The 22,249-nt window shown below is 47.2% G+C and overlaps 1 protein-coding gene across 6 annotated transcripts; it reads left to right on the forward strand.

Moving 5' to 3' along the window:
• Positions 1-228: 228 nt before the first annotated feature.
• Positions 229-20,381, forward strand: IP6K2 (inositol hexakisphosphate kinase 2). Of its 6 annotated transcripts, XM_065687253.1 has the most exons (8): positions 229-314; positions 8,261-8,333; positions 13,760-13,845; positions 13,932-14,058; positions 16,163-16,385; positions 17,172-17,347; positions 18,025-18,200; positions 19,599-20,381. In XM_065687253.1, the coding sequence occupies exons 2-8, from the start codon at positions 8,276-8,278 to the stop codon at positions 20,094-20,096; spliced, it is 1,344 nt and encodes a 447-aa protein (XP_065543325.1). In that variant the 5' UTR covers positions 229-314; positions 8,261-8,275; the 3' UTR covers positions 20,097-20,381. The 6 variants fall into 6 exon arrangements, with proteins under 6 accessions (XP_065543325.1, XP_065543328.1, XP_065543329.1 ...); XM_065687257.1 differs by lacking the exon at positions 8,261-8,333 and having other exon boundaries at positions 235-314; XM_065687258.1 differs by lacking the exons at positions 229-314; positions 8,261-8,333 and adding an exon at positions 327-400.
• The last annotated feature ends 1,868 nt before the right edge of the window (positions 20,382-22,249 follow it).

The following is a 22,249-nucleotide window of genomic DNA, read 5'->3' on the forward strand; positions in this document are numbered from 1 at the left end:
CCGTGCCCTGCGATCTCCCCCCGGAGCCGGAGGCCGTGCCCTGCGATCTCCGCACACGCTGAGGCAGGGCCCGCACGGAGGCCGGGAGCCCCGGGACCGGGGCTCGCAGCTCCGCCGCTGCCCGGGCTGCCCTAGCAACAGCGGCGCTGGCGGCTGCCCAATCAGCGCGCGGCGCTGCGGGCCGAGCCAATGGGGAGGCGGGCCCGAGGGCGGGGCGGGCCGCGGTGGGGGTGGGCCGGCCACGCGCCGCGCCGCCATTTTGACGTCTGAGGAACAAAAGAGGCGAGGCCGCCGCCGCCGCCGGCTGACAGCAGGTAACGGCCGCGGGCCCCGCTCCCCCCGCCCGCGCTTCCGCCGTGTCCCCGGGCCGGCCCCGAGCGGGCACCGGGAGCTGCCGCCGGTGCGTGCGGCGCCGCGGGCTCTGCCGCCGCAGGGCCCAGCCCCGCCCGTTGCGGGAGCTCGGTGCCGGGCCGGGGGGAGCCGGGCGGCTCCCCGCGGGCGGCGTTCGGCGGCGGCGGGTCAGCGGGGCCGGGCTGTGGTGCGGCACGGGGCAGGCAGACACGCAGCGGCCGCGGAGCATCCCCGCCGCATCGCGCTTCCTGCCGAGCTTTGGCCCCGCCGCGGGGCTGTGCCGGGGGTTCCCGGGAGGGGGATGGTTCGGCGGCGCTGGTGCGGCCGTGGCCGGGTGACCCCGGCGCTGGTGGTCGCCCCGTGCCGTTACGCAGCAGTTCTGGGCTGCCTGCGTTGCGAGGTGCCGGGGTGACGGGTGTGCTGCGGGGCTGAGGGATGCTTCGTGCACTCGGTAGTGACACAAACTGCAATAGGAGAGGTGTTCGGGGATGTGTTGCATAATGGGGCGCGCTGCTCGCGAATACCCCTCCGTGCGAAGCGGAGCTACCGGGTGATGAGATGTTACGAGCTGGTTTGAGCGTCGCAGATGTATGAAACGTGTTTAACGTGGCTGAGGGCCCTCAGGCTCTCAAACAAAACGACGGCGGAGCCTTTGGGAATCGGCGTTCCGTTTAAGAAAATAAATGTTATCGCTGTTGATAGACTAACAGGCTGTTGGTAGCTACACCCTGATAGGTCCCGGCCTTAATTCCACTGTGAAAAGTACGCTGATATCTTTACTGGTATGTGCTGGAATTTAATTGCCTTCTACTTGTCGCCTGTTTCTTTATTTCTTTGGCACAGCGCCTTCTGTGCCCTATATACTTGGGTGTTTTCAAAAGGCATTCTGTGCCCGTATGCTTTTTTAGACTCGTGAACATCTAAGGGGGAAGTTCCATGTCAAATATTGCAATCAGAATTGAATATTTGGTTCTGGAGCATTGAAGCTAATGTGAGCTAAAACTTTTTAGGCAGCTGGAGCGGTCATTACTCAACGTGTAACACTGAAACGAGCGTAGAACAGTTCAAATTTGACACCTAAGAATGACAAGTTCAGGGTTATTTTGGTTTTTTAGACATCTAAGAATTGGCATCTTTGCTCATAACCTTGCTTATGTACGAAAAAAGCTTTTTGTAAAGTTCTTTAAATTAACTTGCATATTTTCAGGGCTTAAAATGAAATTAAGGGCTGGAGACGGTGTTTTTATGCACATGCGCATCCCCACCCAAATACGTGCATTTTAGAAAAGGGGTGGTTAATTTGTTTACGTGTGGCCTGTTTAGGCTAATGACATTTTCTAGCTTGTTGTTAGAATCTTTTCTTGCCTGAAGTGTGTCACTGAGGGAGGAAGGAGCCAATGATTCAAGTGCCAGAATTAAGGAAAAACACCTTCAAAAAAGTTTCAGGTGCTCAGGAGTGCTCCTGGGTAAGGGTGGGTTCCAGCCATTCCTGTGTGCTTGTTTGTAGCACTTTCAGAACTTAAACTCAGCCATGTAGCTTTTAATGAATTTGTGAATTTAGTTAATTGAAAATCTGCTTTCCTGCCTTTTCTGTCTTCACTGTTTATTCCTTTCTGAAGAAATTAGCTGTTGTCCGTGGTACTTTGCTTGTACAAGCAACGTAAGCTTTATGTTGCTGTTTCCTCTTGAGGAAAGGTAGATCAGAGCGGTTGTACCCATGCGGTACGGTAGCTTGGGAAGGAGCTGGAAGGCTGCATAGTGGTCAGTCCTGTGAATGCTGGGCCTTGTGCACTCAAATTCTTTCCCTGCCAGTTGCTTGCAGGGAAGACTTCAGATTTGTCAGGCATGTGGCTTTGAAAAAACAGGATGAGAAAAGGTCTTAGAAACAAACTCCTTGCTGCCTGCCTGTCAGCGGGTGGGCCTCCAGCCCAGTCATAGGTGTGCTGGTGCTTTGGTTATTCTCTGATCAGCTGGGGAGTGTGAAGGGGTATTTGTGGGCTGGTTTTTCTTTTGAAGGGGAAGGGAAGGATGTAAACCTGGAGGCACAGAGGCTGTCTCAGTCTGTCAGCTGTGGTGCTAAGGACACAAATATCTGCCCTTTGGTTTAGGCGTAGGTGGAGGCAGGGAAGTGCATGTTGCCAGGTTGATGGTGGAAGACTGACTTCACTGGTGACATAAATTCCACAAGGATATTATATCTAAAGAGATAAATTAAGTAGAAGTAACTCTTGGAAAAATTTTTTAATTCTTTACTGTCTGAATCCTCTGGTGAATTGATTCAGATAAGGTCTGGGGGGGATTCTGGAGTAGCTGATATTAAATGTCGGTTACTTTTGATGATTCTCATCTGGTGGTGTTTGGGAGTCAAGAGACAGCTGAGGTGTTCCTCTGGGAGGTCAGGAGTGCTGCTTCTGCAGCCGTCTGTGCCTGCCCGAGGTTGGGAGCAGTTCCAGATCCAGGATAGGCAACACAAGTGTGTTGCCAGCAATGCTTGTCATGCTGTCCTGCCCGGGGAGCTGCGCTTTGGGTGGGAAGGGCTGGCGCAAAGGCAGGGCTCTGAACTGAAGCGCATTTTGATGTGGGTTTTAGTGTGAAGCTGAGGTGTAGCTTCTTCCTGTTTGATGTAGTTCATTGGTTTCCTTGACATTTCTGCACCAGTGCTCGAACACAGAACTTGCTTAATGAGTAGAACCCTATTCCAAAAGTTCAGTTACTGCATCAAAAGATTGAAAGGGCAGAAATTTAGTTGTGACTAAAAATGTTAACCTGTATGCACTCTGCTGCTCTGGCTGTGCCCAAAAGTGTGCAGGTAAGAGCTGAGTGCAGTGGGGTTTAAAGCTTTATTAGGCTGACATCTTATATTCATAGTAATTCCTGTGTATCTGGTGAGCATGGGCCAGAAAGGAAAGCTATCATGGGCTGGATCTGAAAGCTATCAGGTTTTTACACTGGTGTGTGGAAAAAGCTTGCTGCCTCTCATTCAGTTCATCCACTTATCAGTTGTTGAATTTGCTGATGCTTAAGCCTGTCCCTGTTGGCAGGAGCTGCAGTTGGTCTCCAGGCAACGCTGGGCTCTGAGCATCTCTGCCTGCTCCAGAGAGGAAAATTTTCCATTGCGGGGAGAGGATTTTTCCTCCCGTTAATTCTTTTACCTGGCTTTGTGTTGCCCAAGGTTATTGTATTTTTGAAACAATACAGGGAGAGTTTTCAAATATCAAGAGGCTACATTTTAGGGTTTTCAGGTATAACTGCAGATGTGCGTTTCTATAGCTTTTGTTAGAAATACTCATTAGAATGTTATTTTTGGGCCTTTCTTAATAACTGTGTTTCAGAATAATTCTTCCCTCCTTTTGCAAAAATCTGTATGCTACAGTATGATGTGCTGTAAGTAGCTAGAAATTTCTCTCCCTGCAAAATCTGAAGTACTAGAAGACATAGTGGAAGCAAAACTGCTTGTTCAAATGAAGGTCTGGTGCTGGTTATGTTTAATCAGGTGTTTAGGAGCTTGAAATCATCACTGAAATCTTTTGCAGGTTCTTTATTTGTGTAGCACCAAGTCTTTGAGGTCTGACTGTCTCTCTGGGGCAATATGATGGCAAGTGAGGTTTTGGTGGGGGGGTTTATGGTGACATTACTTAGATGAATGTTCTCAGTTTCACCTCTCTTTGTAAGAAGGAAGTACATGACATCATCTTGCTGTCTCTGAGTTGTCGGCTCTTTCAGGAGGTTGACTCAATTTAACTGGAGATAGGAGGCTAAATCAATGGTGGATGTGTTCATACTTACCTGTAACTGGTAGTGTAACTGGGAATCTGGTCAAGCAAACTGGGGAAAGAAATGGATCTGGCATAATAGAACCAGTCAATTTCCTGACATCTGTGAATATTAATGTTAAGGATATAGTTCTAGATGGGGAGGGAGCAATCGTTTGGAGAATCATTTTGGAGTTACAGAGAGAGTCTCTCGCGGATGAGCAGTAAATGTAGTAAATGCTGATTGAGCTGCAGTGAGTGGTGTGTGGTGAGAGGTCTTGCAGTTCCTCCAGTAAAACAACACCTTTCCTGCATTTGAATGTAAGTGCTGAATGGTGATTTCTTGTTTAAAAGTGCAAATAATGTATTAAGTTCGCTATGCACAGTTTGCTTCCTAAAGTAAACTGTCTTTCAGAAGCTTGACTTGTTGAATTTTCACTTTTCTCCTAACTGCTGGTTTTAGAGATACAGAGTTGGAAGATGAGCACAGGGGGGGATGGAGGGGCTGTGTTGCAAGGTTTGGTAGAGAAAGTGGCACTCATCCTGTCTGAGTCTTCCTTTTTGGTCAGTGACGCTTTCTCTGATGACAGTTGTGCAAACCAGACTTGCTTGTGCTGTAGATTCACTGCCTGCTATAAAATTTGCCTGTAAAGTAACAGATGTGTTTAGGGGAATGAGCCTGTGGTTGTGTCCATTACAAAACTGCTCTTCTGCAGTGAATGCAGCATCTCAGCCTGCAGGGTGCTGAAAGCAGAGCAGCTGAGCCCCTGCAGAGCTGCCTTTCAGAGGTTACTGACATGGATAAGAGTTTTCTCAAGTGGTTTTCTCACTGCTGTTTGAATATGTAAACTGTATGAGATTAAAATGGATTAATTCTTTGACAGTGATTATTCTGGTGAGCCTGTAATTGGCCCCAGATGGTGTATGTGAGATCACGGAGCAGTGAAACATGAAATACAGAAATAATTCTTGGGATTGGTTTTTGGTTTGTTTGGGTTTTTTTTTTCCCCTCAGGTGTTTTTGGATGACTGCAGGTGAGCTTTTAGAAAAGGTTCTTGTCCTTCTTACTAGGGAGAAACTGTGGGTTTACTGTGGGTTTACCATGGGAAACATTCACGACTTTCCCCTTGGTTTTGTTGTTCCATTTCTGAGTCTGTCTTGTAAGACTCCTTTCCTTTCCTTACTTGATCGTATCCAATCTGCTGCAGTTTAAGAGGAAGCACAGTGAAATGATTCTTCAGTGTTTTGGGGTGAGCATCCAAGTATTTTCATAACTTCTTAGAAGCCATGTAGAGGTCACTGTATCATATACACTCTTCTCTGTAAGATGCGAGTCTGGCTTGTGTTATCTGATTTGAGGTGTGTTTTCAGTAGTTTGGAATGTTTTGAAACAGAATCAGTTGAAAAAGATACATTAAATACATCTCATGAGCTTGAGCTGCTTTGGAACAAAAACTCCCCATCTGTCATCAGAAGTAAAGGCTTGGAACCTACACTTGAAGAATTATAGTTAAAAATGTGGATGGGCATTTGAAGCCTGGTGAGTGTCTGCTTCTTGGGGTACTTGACCATTTTCAATGAAAAGGGCCTAAACCTCTTCATTATAAGTATGTTGACCTCAAATGAAGAGGTTGTCTGTATGGATGAATGTACACATGAATGAAATATGTAATTGTGCATTTTGGCCACCATTCTTCCTGTAACAGTTTATTTACTGTTGATCTTTGCTTTGTGCTTCTGGAAATTTTTGGTCAAAGAGTTAAACTGGATTGTAGGATTTGGGCATCTGAGCTTGAATTTAACAATCTCCTTCTGCGGGCTACTAATGTTTATAGTCTAAAATGTGTTAGGGACTGGGATTTCTGTAGGGAATACAGGTAAAGTCTCTCTGTAGCTCGGTGATGTGTCCTTTGAACAGGACTTCACAGTTCTTCTCTTGAGCAGCTTTCCCTATGTGGTGAGTTGCTCACAGCTCAAGGGCCAAAGATACTGGGCTCTTTTTATTGAGAGGCTAGAAATACAGTTCCCAGACTGCTAAATTCATGGTAACAAGAAAGCCTTGGATGTATTTTAATCTTGGTGCTAGAATTTCTGGCAGTTTTGGCATATTGAATAACACTTCCATGTGTGTAATCCACACAGTTTAGCTCTTGCTGTCATATTTTTGGGAGATTAAAGGCTGAATGCTATTTTGGTTTCTCCACGACAAAGGGCAGTGTTGTCTTTTTATAGCTACTGGTGGTTTAGGTGCTGGTGCCAAATACTGTTTTAAGATGGATCAGTTTCTAAATAGGAAGTATAAGTAGCTTAGTTTTGGTGGTTCGGGTTCCTTAGTTTCCATGGCATTTTTACTTGGAAAAGAAGCTAGTTCTTAAATTACACATTCCCTGGAAAAACTGCATGGCTCAGGACTGCATGTTCTTTTCTGGCTGAGTATGCTTAGTAACCTGTAACTTGGCTTTATTTTAGTTCTAGAGCGATAAAATAGCTTTACTTGAGAGGTAAAGCTGGCATTTCTCCAGAGCTTTGTGTATGTGGTGGTTGAGTTTGCAAATGGTGTCGGGAAAGCTGAAAGCTGTTGTATTTTGGGGCATCTCTAAATACTAGTTGTATTGAGCACGTAACCTCGTGACTGAGGTTTTGGGAACTGCTGCAGAGGCACTTTTCTGCAAGTTCTGTTAAGCAAAAGCTGGAAGCTCTTGGTTACTCTCCCTGCTTTCCCAAGCACAAGGATTGGGGCACCGGGTTCCTCCTAGGATTGTAGAGCTGGTTTAAGGACGATGGGGATAATTGTGCATGAAGAACAACACCGGAACATTATGCAGCTTCAGGTTGTTTATAGTTTGCTTCCTTCCTAGGTTATTCCTAATGTTCTGCAATTCTTCATTTCATCTGTTAAAGCTGTATTCAAAAGTCTTTCTGGTATTTGTTACAAGAGGTGGCTCTGCAGCTGTGGTGTTTAATTTACAGGTGCAAGTACATGTCTTAACCTGTGTGATAGTGTTAATTTCCCATAGTAACTACTACTGTGTTTGGGTTATAATTAAAGGACTCAAACCTAGAACTCCATGTTTAGAGAGTAAAAGGAGATAACTTACACATGCTGCTGGCTTAAAAAAGAGGGGGTTTGTGCTAAGATTGCATCTTTATATACACTTTTGAGCATCTCAGTGCAATGTCTTTTCTATATTATAGATAAAATTCCTAGTTTATAGAATAAGCCTGATGATCTTGTTACAAAAAAGGGGCTCTCAGGGCTGGCCTGTACTTGAGCTCAAAGAAGGATCTGGAATGTAGCCCTTGGGAGGCCTTCGCCATGGTAGCCAGTGTTGTTTTGCACTCCCTTTCCGTAGAGAGGAGGGAAAAGACCCAGAGAAGCAGCACCTTCAGGTGTGACATACCTGACCTGAGGCCCTCAGAAGATTTCAGGGTGGTGTTCTGCAGTTTAAACTGCCCAGAGATTTATAAAAACCATTTGGGAGTTCTGAAGATCTGTTAAAAATGTTGGAACATTGTTTACAGAACCTAAATGCTCTTTCAGCCGAGTGTGACTTGTCCTGTGCCACTGGTGGGTGAGCTCTGGCACACAGCACAGGGTTTTCTTAAAGTCTAATGTCAGTAGATTTTGTTCAGTTTTAATGTATAAACGTGCTCCAGCAAGTTCCTGTAATTGGTGTGGAGGAAGGCCGGGGCTGCTGCTTGGATGAACTGGTGAACGGGCGCTTCCCACCTTGTAATGAGCATCCCTTGTTGGTGAGAATCTTTGGTTCTCAGCCTAATGTTACAATAGGATCGGGTCTCTACCTTGTTGGGCAGGCCTGCTGCCCAGCAGCTCTGCAGCATTCCCAAAGAGCATTACAAATTTAGTTTGTAGAAACTTTGTGCGTGAATTCATGTGTAATTCTGGGTTCCTACATTCAGTCTGGTTTGTGTGATTAAGTAAATTAATTCAAGAGATTTCTTTTTCCTTTCTATCTGGATCAGTTTTCATTTTTCCAAGATACAGGAATGTGGTGCTGCAGTTACCAGCCATTTAATAATGATAGATTAATAAAAAGAGAAAAGTGTATCAGCACTTCCAGCTGGTTTCTTTGGTCTTACGCAAGCACCCTACATTCAACAAGAACTTGTTCTTTTTTGGCTTTTTGTATCCGTAGGTGATATGATGGTAGATGAATCCCTGCAGTGCCCGACTCCATTGCCCTCATGATTTACCACTGGAAGCTAGAGGTAAAGTGATCCTGCTTGGAAGGGGAATGCATGTGTAGCCTCAACATGTAGGTGCGGACAAGCTTGCAAGTGTTCCTGATGAGTATTTTTACAAAGCCTCATGCTTACTCATCTCTGGGTAAAGTCATGTGGAGATAATTTAATGATGGCTACATTGATTTGCTGCAGCAGAGGTTAAATAACCTTGACTTGTGTAGCAGCTTACAGCTCAGCATCCTCTTTTTTTCTTTCCATTACAACCACTTGGTTTAAAGTTACAGTTAATGGAGAAGAGGGGGTTTTTTTCCCCACTCTAGTCTGTCTTTTAAAGCAAGCTCCATGGAGTAATTTTCTGAAATACCTCATGGGTCTGGGGGTTTCCAGACACTACCCATGCTTGTCAGTGACTGTTGCAGAGACCTGCAGCATATTGGTGCCTTGTGTCACATTTTGTCCTAATCCTTGGGGGAAACTGAAGATGAGAGAACTAAAAGCAATGTGCTCACCTGAATGATGTATTCTTCCTAGTGTGATGGGGGCACTGCCCCTCTTGCTCCTGCTGCTGAAAGCTCTGAAGTCTGCTGGATCACACTGGCATTACTTTCTGTTCAGGGGAAGCTTTTTGTTTACAAGGCGGGGAAAAAACATCTGAGGATCCATCATGTCAGTGCAGCTTTGTACTGTAGGTAAATGTCTTCAAATGAGTTACCAGGATGAGTGTTTGCTTCCTGTAATCATGCCGAGTTTAAGGTTGCTCTTAAGGCTTTTCCCAAACCTGCAGGATTTTTATGAGCACGTTCTTAGGTGGGCTCTGCATTTCTAGGTTAATCAGCTAAAAAATTAGAAACCTCCAGTTTCTTGCTTTAACAGAATTAAATTACCATGCAAGATACAAAAGGCTTCAAAAGCCATCCTAGTATGGGACTTGCATTATATTTAGTGGTATAATGAACCCTCAAAGCAGGGAATTTGTTAAAACCATTGTGATGGATGAATGCAGAAGTTTGTTTTTTCTTGTTTGGTTTTTTTTTTCCATTAAGATGTAAAAATTCTGCTGTACAGGGTTTGCTCCTTAATCTATATGTGGCTCATCTTTAAAATGTGATTTTTGTCTTCCTGGTGCTGTTTTAAAGCAGCTGACTGGGCAGCAGAGGATTTGAGTATCTCTGTTCTAGTCTTCAGACTTGCATCTTCTGATGTTGTTTCTCAGCTGATGCTCGCTTCTTCCTGAGTATTCTATGGGTTGAAGCAGCTCGCTTTGGCTTCTCTAACAGGTCACTGATAACTTTTTTTTTTTTCCTTTCCTGTTGGCTGGCTGTGCCATTCCTCTGTTTCCGTAGGACCTCCAGAAGGGACTTTGCTTTGGTTCAGTGGGGCTGTGGTGTCCTACAGTAGCTCTGCTCTGCAGGTACCTGGCCTATCAGCTTCCTCTTTGCGCTGCCCACTGAACTGAGGAAAGGGCAGGCAGAAAGCTTTGCTGCTTGCTATTTCTGTCGCTGGGAAGCTGATTTATGGCTATTTGGAGTTGTAGAACTGACCTCCCAAGATAAAATGTCTGTGCTTGGGAGAGCCCTGTTCTAACAGATGGGTTAGGAGGGCAGCTCTGCATCAGTTACTCTGCTGTTGCAGAGCTTTGGGTAGAGGTGTTATTTTTGAGACTCTTATGATGGAAAGAGCTGCTGCTTAGTTGAGAGCTCTGTGCTCTACAGAGGATCTGTTCTTTAATGCAATTACATGTGGGATGAGAATCTGTAATGACATGAAATACCTTCTAAAGGATGCTGTCATCTGAGATAAGTGTTAAAAGTCTGACAACACAAGTTCATTGTGCTGTTGTTTTGAGGGTCATTGTCTCATGTGAGTGAGAATAAGATGTCTCTGCATGTCATTTCTGTTTTACAGACTTGGGTTTTAAACACCTGATGCTTACTGTATGAATGTCGTTGCTCAAGCTTCTGTTATTGTGTCTAGGAGTGGTTTTTATTCACTTTGGGTTATGGGAGATTTTTCTCTGAATGCTTGCTGTTGCTATGTCCTTTGAACAAAAGATACTGGCCAAAGGCCCTTAAAAGCACATGGGAGGAAAAGGGCAGGTACACTGAGCCTGCATTTGGGATCTGGAGAATTGCCTAAAACCAGATGTTCTGGGCTTTTTGTTGCCCCAGGTGTTGGAAACAGCTGGGTGTAGAATGAGAGGAAAGGCAGTGAATGGCATTGTGCCTGCACTGGTCACAGCTATGCTGCTGAGGCTCTTGGGCTTAGGTCAGAGGGTTTATTTCTAAGGAAGTGCAGTGAGTTTGACATACTTGTGGGGTTGTTTATGGAAGTGAGGTATTTGTAAATGAAACAGCAAAGCATTTTTGATGGACATTACAATTGTGCTCCAGGTATGGTGGTTAATCTGTATGGCACAATTCCCAGTATGAGTAGAGCCAGAATGACAAACAGATCCTGCTTGTGGTGATGTTACAACACACAGAGAAAAAACCCTAAAGATCTTACTAAACATTTTTTTTTGCAAGTGAGAATAACTTTGTTGGATGAAAGCAACCTGAACTTGTTGGTGAACCGGGCTTCTTATCTTGAAAGGCTAAAATACTCAATTGCTCAAAGTACAAGCTAAAACCTCAGGATTCATTGAAGTCTAAGTTATTGACAAGACAAGGGGGGCTTGCTTCTGCCCTGAGCACTGTTGCTCTGTTCAAATCATGTGCACTACAGGTTCAATAAGAAGGCAGCAAATGGCTTTGCACAAATCAGGAGCTGGGTTAAAGGCCCCATAGCAAGGAAGCCCTTGCTGGTGCTGTTGAGTCCTTGTGCACAGTTCTGTCCTCAGAGCTATGCTAATACAGCTTCAGCAGGAGCACATACTACACAGGCCTCATACTAGAAATAACACATGGGAGCTGTGCTGTGGTTTCCAAAGATAAACCTGAAGGAGAGCTCACTAATGCAGGCAAAATAAATGTCTTCACTTGTCAGAATTTTGCCCTTTGTCTGTGGTAGGTTCTCATTTGCCTTGTGGTCATGCAGACTGAGTACGCTGCATTCGACTATGTATAGATGCTTCCAGCATTTCTCTTAGAAAAACAGCCCTGCCTAAACATTTCATAACTGGTATTTTTATAACATCAGGGCTATAAAAAACTTTCTTTGTTATCCCTGAAATGGGAATTGACCCTGTGTGATGTGCTGCCAGGTCTGACTTCTTCAGGAAACAGTGGAGTAGTGCGAGTGGTCTTGCCCAGCTCTGTGCCTGGCAGGAGGGCCTGGTGCTGCTCCAGCACTGGGGTGTATGTGCAGGCAAACGGCTCTCTGGGGATGAGCTGGGTAAACAAGGGGGGGTGCACTGGTGCACTAACAGTGTTTGAGTTGGGGATGTTGCAAGGTACTCTCTCAGTTTGAATTGATGAACTGCCAGTCAGTGTCTCTACCTCAGAGGTGATGAGGAGGGCAGCCACAGGATGGTAATACTGGTCTTGGAAAGAGTAGCTGCTGTGATGCTGTTGAAGTGGTTGTGCCAGGGTAAAGCTCTGTCACCACAAGACCACGCACGCATGTAACTGTGCCTCCCAGTGAAAGCTGGCACTCTTCTGGCTTTCCCTGGGAAATTCCAGAAGACTGGAGGCATTGTTGGCTCTAAGAAAACCCAATGAAAACTCCTGAGGCTTATAAAATTACTGGTGTGTTATACAAACACAGATTGATGCTGAAAGTTTCTCTAATAGAAAATGGAAGCAACTCTCAGGCAGAGCTTATGCGTGAACTGATGTGGCTTGCTAAGTACACACTGGCCGGCAAGTCATGTAATTGTAGAATCCCAGCCTGGTTTGGGTTGGAAGGGACATTAAAGCTCATCCAGTTCCAACTCCTGCCACGGGCAGGGACACCTTCCACTGGAGCAGCTTGCTCCAAGCCCACCCAGCCTGGCCTTGAAGTCGACTCCCGGCCAAGTCCTGTGCGAGGAGCAGTGCAGCCCTGCGTGGAGTTGGTGCTCCTGCGTGGAGGCATGGAGCAGATGTGTCTCCAGAGCCTTCTGACTGCAGTGCCTGAAGAGGTGGGTGCACTGTGTGGGGCATGGGGTCGGGCTGGGGCACATGGCTGTCCCTGCTCCCTGCGCAGTGTGGCTCTGCTTTGTTGCAGTTAAACAGGTTTCTAAATAGGAACGGCTGGTGTCCGGGGTGGGAGTGGGAGGTTTTTACCTGTGTGTCTTGAAGCTGTTGAGTTGTGGATGTTGAGGCGGGTGAGAAGCTTCTGGGGATGCAGTAGCTGAAATGATGATTGAAGCTCAGTGATTTTGCTCTCAAAATACAAATAGCGTATCAGGTTTATTGTTTCCATGAAATACTTTTGAAGCTTGAATTTTACATACTCTTGCAGAGGTGACCTGAGCTGCTTCTGTATTAAAAGACCCCGAAGCCCAACAAAACAAAGCCCCAACAACCCGGTAACCTTTTACCAAATATGGCTCTGAAAGACAGGAATTAAACACAAGCCCAGTGCAGAGGTTGGTGTGTGAGGGTGAAACTCCACTGCCTTGTTGCCCGCGGGTGCAGGTCAGCATTCCAGGAGTTCGGCTGATCGATCTGTTTTTCTGTAAGCACTTTAGTTGTTTAATGCAGTTAATGCCCTTACGTGCAGTGCATGCCATGGGTGCCCGCAGGTCTCTGCTCTTTCCAGTTAGCTGAAAGCTGGTCAAGATCTAAGGAGGACAAATAAAAATAGACCTGTGACCTAGAACACTTTGTAGTCTCTTTGAATTAAGTGCATTATTGTTCGCATAATGGATCTTGAGACAAAATAAGCATGAGCTTGTTTTTAGCTGGAGAAAGTTAATGATTAAAGCTTGGGTCTAAAATTAGAGCAACTTTACTGGAAGGTGGCGGCCGGGCCGTGGCGCTGGGGCTTGGCCCCGCTCCCCTGCGTGCTGCCATCTGAAACGGTGGCACCGGTCCCGCTCCTGGAAAGGGGCTTCTTGGCGTGACGCTGCCACGCGGAACGTCCTCACCGCGAGAGGCGAGACACGTGGGCAGCCGCGCATGCGCTGTCACGGCCGCTTTGCGCTGGAGGGGCGCCGCGAGCTCGGTGCGCGGCCTCAAGCCGGCCTGCGGCGGGACGCGCCCGCAGCACCGGAGCGGCGCCCACCGCGCTCTGACCTGCGCATGCGCGGCCGGTCGGGTGGGGCCAGCGCCCCTGGGGCTGTCCGCCCCGCCCCGCGGAGCTTCCTATTGGCCGCGGCTCTCCGGGGGCGTGGTCGCAGCGCGCCTTGGCTGGGTGCGCCCCGTCCGGCCGCGCAGTCGGCCGCCTGCGCGCCGCGGGTGTGTTCGGCTGCGCTCGGCTCGGCTCGGCTCGGCTCGGCGGGGCGGAGCCTCGGCGGCCGGTTTCGGTACCGGCTCGGCGTGCGGCGGCGCTGACGGCCCCGCGCTCTCTTGTGTTTGCTTTAACAGACTGTTGGATCGGCATAAACACCGTCAGGTCTCGGAGGCTGCTGGCTCTGAACTGCCTTCACGACTGTCGCCGCCTTCTGTCTAATGTACTACAAGGATGAGCCCAGCATTTGGAGCCATGGAAGTGGAGCACTATTCCAAGGGAGTTCTTCTCGAGCCTTTTGTCCACCAGGTTGGAGGACACTCCTGTGTCCTCCGGTTTAATGACAAGACCATCTGTAAGCCCCTGATCCAGAGGGAACACCAGTTCTATGAGACTCTCCCAACAGAAATGCGTAAATTCACTCCGCAGTACGAGGGTGAGTATCCAAACCTAAGGATGGGGTTGGGCTTTTTCTTTCTGTAAACACAAGTGTGCTGTGCTCTCTGTGTCCTCTGAAATCTCTTCTGTGTGGAAGAGATTTTAGGGTTTTCTTTTCATGTATTTTGATGTTGTCTGAGGCAGGCTGTGGAGATGCAGGGTGGAAAGGCTTGTCAAGTTGGTGCTTGGGCTGACTAACAGCTTTAGAGTAGAGCAGCTCTGCTGGTGATAGCCCATGTATCTCCCTTAGGCACAGGTAAGCAGTTGAACAGCTTGTGAACGTTTCCAGTAATTCCCTGCTGCTTTCTTCTTTTCTTTCTTTTTTTTCCCTTTTCCCCACCACTGGTGTAATGTTTGTGTACAGGATTTGGGGAGATCGGTTGGCGTGTTTTGTGTAAACTTAGTCATGCTCTCCCTTGCTTTGGGATTTCTCCTCTGACTCTCGTTTTGATTGCAATAAACACACGTCAGTAAGGTGTCTTGTTGAATGTTTGCAGTGTTGTTTCTGCCATTAAGGAAGTGAAAATTCATGCCATTTAGGTAGGGAAGGATCAAGTAGCTGTGATGAAGCTGAGTCAGATGTTATGAAGGAGTGGAAATTCCAGTTCTCCTAAGAATTGCACTAGTTAACAGGAACACTTCTCTTTCTCTTGGCTATTCCATCAACTGCCACCTGGTGATTAATAAATAATGTGTCTGAAGCACTTTTTTTAAATGGAGTTGCTTTTTGAAGCACATTGATTTGAACAGCCATAAGGGTGATGAAGTTTTACATACTGTGTGAAGGTGGCAGAAGACTTCAGAGGAGATCTGTCACAGTTAACACTCCCTGCACGCTTACAGAGACTTTTGACACGTCTGCAAGTTTTGTTGGACTGGAAGAAAATGGCATCTTTGATACTTCTTGAGATGTAACAGAACAACTGTACTAGTGTATATGGCTTTTGGGGAGTGTGGGGAGGGATTTAGGGGTAAGGGGCCTTCTGGTCCTTCTCTGTTACTTTTTCCAGGATAAAGCCAAAGGCCGTTTGCCGCCTGGCTCCCCCCTCTTTCCTGCTGTCCTTCCTCTGTGGCAGCAGGACTGTGAGTCACTGCTGCTGCGCTCCTGGCCCAGCTCCGTCAGTCTGGGAGCCACCATCCCAGCTCAGAAGTGGCAGTCTCTCACCAGGAGCTCTCCCCTAGCTAGTGATGAGCTGCAAGAGCTGTGCTTACTGATGTGAGACTACAGAGAGAGACTGAAAGGAAAATTAAACCCAGCTCAGGGCATTGTTATGGCTTCTTCATTAACCACGGAAACTCGCATCTGTCGGAGCGCTCCACTGAGGCTCTTGAAGTGCAGTGCTCTGGAGACTCCTGAGGGGAGGACGGGGGAAAATGCTTTCAAGGTTCACCATGTTTCTGTACCACAGATAGGTCTGTTTTGTATTGCGTTTTTGTTACTTATTTCACAAGACTGCTGCATAACCAGTATCAATAAAATATATCCCAAAAGGATGAAAAAACTATGTATCATTCAACGTGGTGATTCTGAGTGGAAGCTGTGGGACTAGTTTGTGTTGTAATGTGCCGTTTTCCCTGTTTTGCTCTACTTGCAAGTCTTTCCTTTCCCCTGGGGATCTATTCACCAGATCTTGTTTGGATAAATGCTTTTTGCTTTGCTGTCGTGCAAAACTTAAAGCTTTTTGTGTGAGATATTTTTGTGCAGGTCACTTCTCACTCCAAGATGTTAACAAATGTTTTACATCTCGCTTAGGGTCAGACCAGTCAGGTTTTTTTAGATTAATAAAAACATTTATTCATTGAAATTGTCTCCTGTTATTATTTGATTCTTACTTGGCTGCCTCAGAGAGAGAAAAGAACCTTTTGTATCATTGTTTTGTCAATATAATGAATTGTCTTTTGTAAGGTGTCATTTTTGTCTAGGTCTTTTGATATTTGTTAGGTTGGCAGATGAGGTTTGGCCTGGGGCAAGATAGAAACTAAGGACCAGGGTAAGAATAAACCCCAAAAGCTGCTGTATTCTCAGTGTAAACTCATGTACTCTAAGAGGTTTTCTTACCGCTTCAGCAATTCCTGATGGTCTCTGTCCTTTCTCTCTCCAGGTGTGGTGTCAGTGAGCTTTGAAGAGGATGAAGATGGAAACTTGTGTCTAATAGCATATCCACTGAATGGGGACCATGATAACTTAGAAAACTTAGATAATTCTGACTGTGAACCCAAAAGTAAACTGTTGCGGTGGACTAACAAAAAGACAGTGTTGTTAGAAAATGAGAAGATATCCAAGGAATGGGTCCGGCAGCACAGGAAAGAGGAAAAAATGAAAAGGTCAGTTTGAGGGAACTGGAATGTGGAGTGTTGGAGCGTAACGATTTTTGCTCTCAAGTTAGGATCTGGTCTCCAGAGAATTCCAGGGAATTCTCCAGAACTCTTTAACTTTCATTTTCGGTTCTTCTCTTGTTTCTTCTGTTTTTCCTGACCTCTGCAGAGCAGATGGGTTCAGTGGTGAAACAGCCCCGTTGTGCTGGGTCTGTGCATTTTGTATTTCTTTATTTTGCTGTGGCAAATTGAAAAAGGTTAAATTTGAAGCTTCTGGGGAAAAAAGGGGGGGTGGAGAGGAAACCCCCCTGCCTGCAAAGCACAATAGGTGTGAAAACCAGGTCAGAAATACATGTGTGGGAATCCTGCTTTATCCCTGTTAACATCTTCCCTTTATTCAGTTGTGAGTTGTGCTCACTGCAGAGGGTGAGCTGTGCTGTGTGTGCTGAAAGCAGTGACCTTAGCAAAGGATAAATCTTACAGCTCCGTCTTGTGTTACTGCAAGAAGTAATGCAAGTAATGGCAGTAATCCACACAGGTGGAGAGTGTAGAAGTAGCATTACATGTTTTGCAATGTATTTGTCTATATGCTAATTTATGTTAATATAGAAGTAGCTTTATAAAGGTTGAAGTATTATTGACGGGCAACTTGTCTGCTTGTACAGAAAACAAAATAAAGTTGATGCTGTTAGTGATGGTCAGCAGCGTAGTTTGTAAGTTAAACCCACTGACAACCTTTTTAAAGTGCTTTTTTCCTACTTGACCTCTAATTTGCTGCTTTGTTCTGTCTTCTAGTCACAAATTGGAGGAAGAATTCGAGTGGCTGAAGAAATCTGAAGTCTTGTATTATACTGTAGAGAAAAAAGGGAATGTCAGTTCACAGTTTAAACACCATAATCCTTGGAGCATGAAATGCCACCAGCAGCAGTTACAACGGATGAAGGAAAATGCAAAGCACCGGAATCAATATAGTATCCTTTCCTGAAAATGCCTCAGGACAGTGAGCAGGGCTCTGGTTTCTATTCCTTGTATGTGCTGGGTAAAGTACAGAGCAGGCTCAACAGCAGCACGGAGACTCTCTGAAGCTGTGATTGATTTGGTGACTTTGTGGCTATTCCAGCATGTCATGAAGTAGCTGGGTTAGGAGGTTCGGATACTTAACTCAGACCTATAAGTTGTGGATTAGTCAGTGCGCAGCTCTTACAGCTTGCTGTGGTTTGAATCTTCCACAGAGAACAGAGACTGCTGAAGTGCCTTTTAACTGCAGTGCGTCAGAGGTGGTGTGAAAATGCTTCAGTTTGTTAATGATACTGAAGCATACAAATCCTCATTCCCCCTCCATGAGAAGTCTCGTGCTAGACAGGAAATATTTTGTAATTCCAGATCAGATGCCAGGCTATATTTCCATATGATCCTGGTTACTTTCTTCCCCATGCAATGTGGAAATTAGCTTGTCGTCCTTAGAGACCAGTGAAACTGGAGCTAGATACCCCTTCTGTTTTATGGCAGTTTTATGTGACTGTAATTTGTGATAGGCTTCTGCACACTGGGCATGTATTGGGTGTGCTTGAAGTTAAGACTGCGTCACTGTGATAATGATTTCAAAACCTGTATTCCTTGTTGTGAGGATTGTTCCTTAACTAAGCAGAATTCATCCTGCTGGAAAACCTGACATCTCGATACGAAGTACCGTGTGTGTTGGACCTTAAGATGGGCACCCGGCAGCATGGAGATGATGCCTCAGAGGAGAAGAAGGCCAATCAGATCCGCAAGTGTCAGCAGAGTACATCAGCTGTTATTGGAGTACGAGTCTGTGGCATGCAGGTGAGAGGATAACCAGTTATGTGCAGGGCAGCAGGCTTGCCCCCACTTCTGCTAGTGGGGTTTTGGCTTATGTAGCCATCCATGTGTTACTGTCTTGTGTGCCCGTTTCCTTCAGCAATGGGAGTGAGGCTTTTGAGTGTCACCTGGTGAAGGTGGCAGCATCCAGAGGAGCACCCTGTAGCACGTGTTCAGCATCACTGAATGCATTCTCTGAGCACAACAGCAGCACTTCCAAGCTGTGTAGTGAAATCACCAATGAGCTGATGTTCCGGGATAGCACAGGAGCCAGCTGGAAAAGGGGGGTCTGGCAGTGCCCGTGTGTTGACTACAGCATGTGGCAATTTGCCAGCATTGTTAAGAAGCTGCCAGTGCTGTCTCTGGCTTTGAAGAGCCACAGATCTTTCACTGCTTCCAGTAGGCTTGTTGCAGAGTGCAGATGAGAAGTGGCTTGGTCAGTGTGGGGAGACTCGTGGTCAAATAAGGAGACAGTCGTGTGGACTTTCACCTGAGTGGTTTGTTTACCTGAGTCTGTGTTCCTAGAGCGAGAGATGGAAAACAACTTGTTTGTGTTTGAGGCTTTTCTGAAGCCTCTTTCCTCCCATCCAGTAGATTCCAGGAATGCCAGCAGTGTTTGCTGGGACTTGTTCCACAGCATGGCTCTTGGCATGTTTGGTGTTCAGCTCACTGTTTAACTTTGGGGAAGAGCATGAGGCTGAAGTGGAAGCGTGGGTGCTGTGCTTCCAGCCCCACTGTGCCAGGATGTGATCAGGGCCTGGTGGCTGTTCACCTGCCAGTACAGACCTGTGCTGGGAAACGAAGAGGAGCTTTGGAGGCACCTGCAGTCCCTGCTCAACCCAGCTGCTGAGGTGTTCCTGAGCTGTGTGGGGCACAGACCATTCTGCTCTAGGAAGGAATCTTCCTGCAGGAGCACCTCTGATTCCTTCAAGGGCAGAGGCTGATGGGCACCCCGCAGTTTTACACGGGAGTGTTTGCTGTCCCGTAGAGCCCAGCGTTCTGGGAATGACTGGTGTGCTGTGAGCAGGGCAGGACCTGAGCTCGGTGAGCAGCTGTGCTACGAGTTGTAGCCTGACTTTGGTGATCTTGGCTGCAGCTTTCCTAATTGCATTTAAACTCATTGTGACATTCCCAGTGGAAAAGCCCAGATCTTAAACTGAAGGAATTTTCCATTTCCTCTGTGCCTCTGAATTCCAGAACTGCTGGATCTGTTGTTAGCAGTTGTAGCTGTGCAAGAGTAATATTTAAATGAGTAGTGGCACGCCATCCTGTAAGAGCTTTCTGTGGCATGACTTCTCTTCTGGTTTTATTGTTCTTCCTCAAGGCTTTGAGAGTATCCCCAGCAATTCACCTGTTCCTGTTCTCTTGTGTTTGTGTGTGCAGGTCTACCAGGCAGGCACCGGGCAGCTGATGTTCATGAATAAATATCACGGAAGGAAGCTCTCGGTGCAGGGGTTTAAAGAAGCACTTTACCAGTTCTTTCATAACGGCAAATACCTGCGCAGGGAACTCTTTGAGTCTGTTATTAAAAAGCTGACTGAACTCAAGTCTGTCCTGGAGAAGCAGGAGTCCTACCGCTTCTACTCCAGCTCCTTGCTCATCATCTATGACGGGAAGGAGAGGCAGGAGGTTGCTGTCGACTCAGACCCGGAGGACTTGGAGGACCTTTCGGAGGAGTCTTCGGACGAGTCGGCAGGAGCGTACGCCTACAAGCCGAGCACCAGCACTGTTGATGTGCGGATGATAGACTTTGCCCACACCACCTGCAAGTACTATGGTGAAGACAGTGTGGTGCATGAGGGCCAGGACACGGGTTACGTTTTTGGACTTCAGAATTTAATAGATATTATTAAAGAAATAAGAGACGACAGTAGCGAATAAACTGTGGATGCACGTCAGTAGAAAGCACTATTGTGACTCTTTGTATTCCAGAATTATTGGCCACTTTCTGGTGGTAGGAATCTTTACAGGCTCTGCAGGGATGGTCCCCTCAGGGTCAGACTTGTTCAGAGGGCATTTACTTACATTGGTGCTGGACCTAGCACTGGCAAAACTTGGTATCCTTATTTATTTTAACTTTCTTAAACATTCCATATTTGATTACTCAGATACCTCTGTTATCCCTGTGTGTATACGTTCCAATAAAATTCTTTTTGTTCATTGTAAGTGATGCTTCTGTTGTTGCTGGTGACTGAGGACGTGGAGCTTGGCTCTTACTGGCGCTGTGATGCTAAAGCAGCAGGTAGCCAGGCAGGCTGCCCTGCCTTGTGAGACCATGTGAGGAACAGCACCTCTGCTCCAGGCATCCTGTCATGGCGAGGAGCAGCACATCCAGCAGAGCCAACAAGCACCAGCCCTTTGCGAGGAGACCAAGGCAGCAGGGCTTGTGTGGGCAGCGAAGGATGTGAGGGACCCAGCACAGGAGGTTGGATGGGAGAACTTCAGGGTCCCAGCTGTAGCGGTACAACTGACGAGTGAGAACTTGTCTATTAAAACATATCCCAACACTGGCACAGGGTGCCCAGAGAAGCTGTGGCTGCCCCATCCCTGGCAGTGCTCAAGGCCAGGTTGGACACGGACTTGGAGCAAGCTGCTCCAGTGGAAGGGGTCCCTGCCCGGGGCAGGGGTTGGAGCTGGAGGAGCTTTGTTTGTCCCTTCCAACCCAAACCATTCTGTGATTCTGTTTCCCGTTTCAGGCTCTCTCACCGTGGATCCTGTTTCTAGAGAGCTGTTATTTTTTAATCTGAGCTGCGCTGAAATACATGTAAAACTCCAGGATTAGCTGCAGCAGCAGTACCTGGGGCAGAGCTTGGAAGGTCCCGAGCCGCTTAGTGCCTTCCTTGGGACAAACGAACAGGAAGGAAGTGTCAGAAAGTGAGAGGACGGTGAGTAATTGAATAACAGTAACACCAGGCCATGGGCTCTTCTGAAAGGAACATGTGTTTGTCCAACTACAGATAAATGCCTCCTCCCATTGTGAGGTAAGAACACAGGGTGTGGAGGAGCTGAGGAGTGTGTGGGGATGTTGTTGCCTGTTCAGGTGTCCAGGATGGAGCAGGAGCAGAGGGTTGACGCTTTGCTAGTGGCTGGTGGGGCTGGAGCCTCTCCTGCTCTGCTCCAAAGAGCAGGATGCAACAGGAGTGCTGTGTGTCCGCAGTGGGAAGGGACATTCCCCCCCACCCTGCTGGCTGCAGCTTCAGTTTCGTATTCCCTGGCTGCTGCTGTCCAGTTCTCCTGACCAAAGTCTCCCCGATTGCTGTTGGGTGGTGCTCTTGCGAAGAGGTTTCTTTACCTTTGCTCTTGGAGCATTAGTGTTTGGTTGCTTTTCTTTTGTTTGTTCCATAGTGTTTGGGCACGAGCCAATGTCAGAATTGAAGGGTTATTTTCACACTGTGCAGACATCTCACGGCTCCGCGCCTGCACACGGCAGGGCTCCCCATCGGGTGGGTTTGCTGATCCTTCTTGATGCTGTTTGCGTGTCCAGTGCTGGGTGCCCCACCGCTGCTCCTGGCTCTGGCTGCAGCCACCCCTGGGGCTCTTTGTTCTTGTGTTCTTGGCACTGCCACTTGCCGAGTGCTTTGGGCAGCGCTCCCTGCCTGCTGCCCCTGAGATGCGGAGCTTGGTGCGGGGCGAGGGGACGCAGGTGCCTGTAGTGGGGTTTGCCTTTGGTTCTCCTGGGTGGGGCACGATGCCCTCTACTAATGGGCTAACGGGAGCCTGTCACTGGTGCTGCATTTGAATGAGACTGTGCAGATTCATCAAATACACGGTTTGACTTTGTAGTCTGAAATTAGCAGGGATAAAGTCCTCTAATGCACTTGTGTTACGTAGGAGCTCCGGAGGGAATTCATAATAATCCGATGAGAACAATCGCATTTGCTCTGATGCAAGCTGCCTCCAGAACAAGTCCTCTTTGTTTGCTGCCTGCAGGCGAGGAGCTGCCTGCTCAGAAATGCTGCCAGTGGTGTAAGCTTGGGCCTAGACCTGCCCCAGGCTGCTGCAGTGTCAGCAGCCAGCCCAGAGCACTTGGGGGT

Source organism: Lathamus discolor, chromosome 7 (genome assembly GCF_037157495.1).
Source record: "Lathamus discolor isolate bLatDis1 chromosome 7, bLatDis1.hap1, whole genome shotgun sequence".
Lineage (NCBI taxonomy): Eukaryota > Metazoa > Chordata > Aves > Psittaciformes > Psittacidae > Lathamus > Lathamus discolor.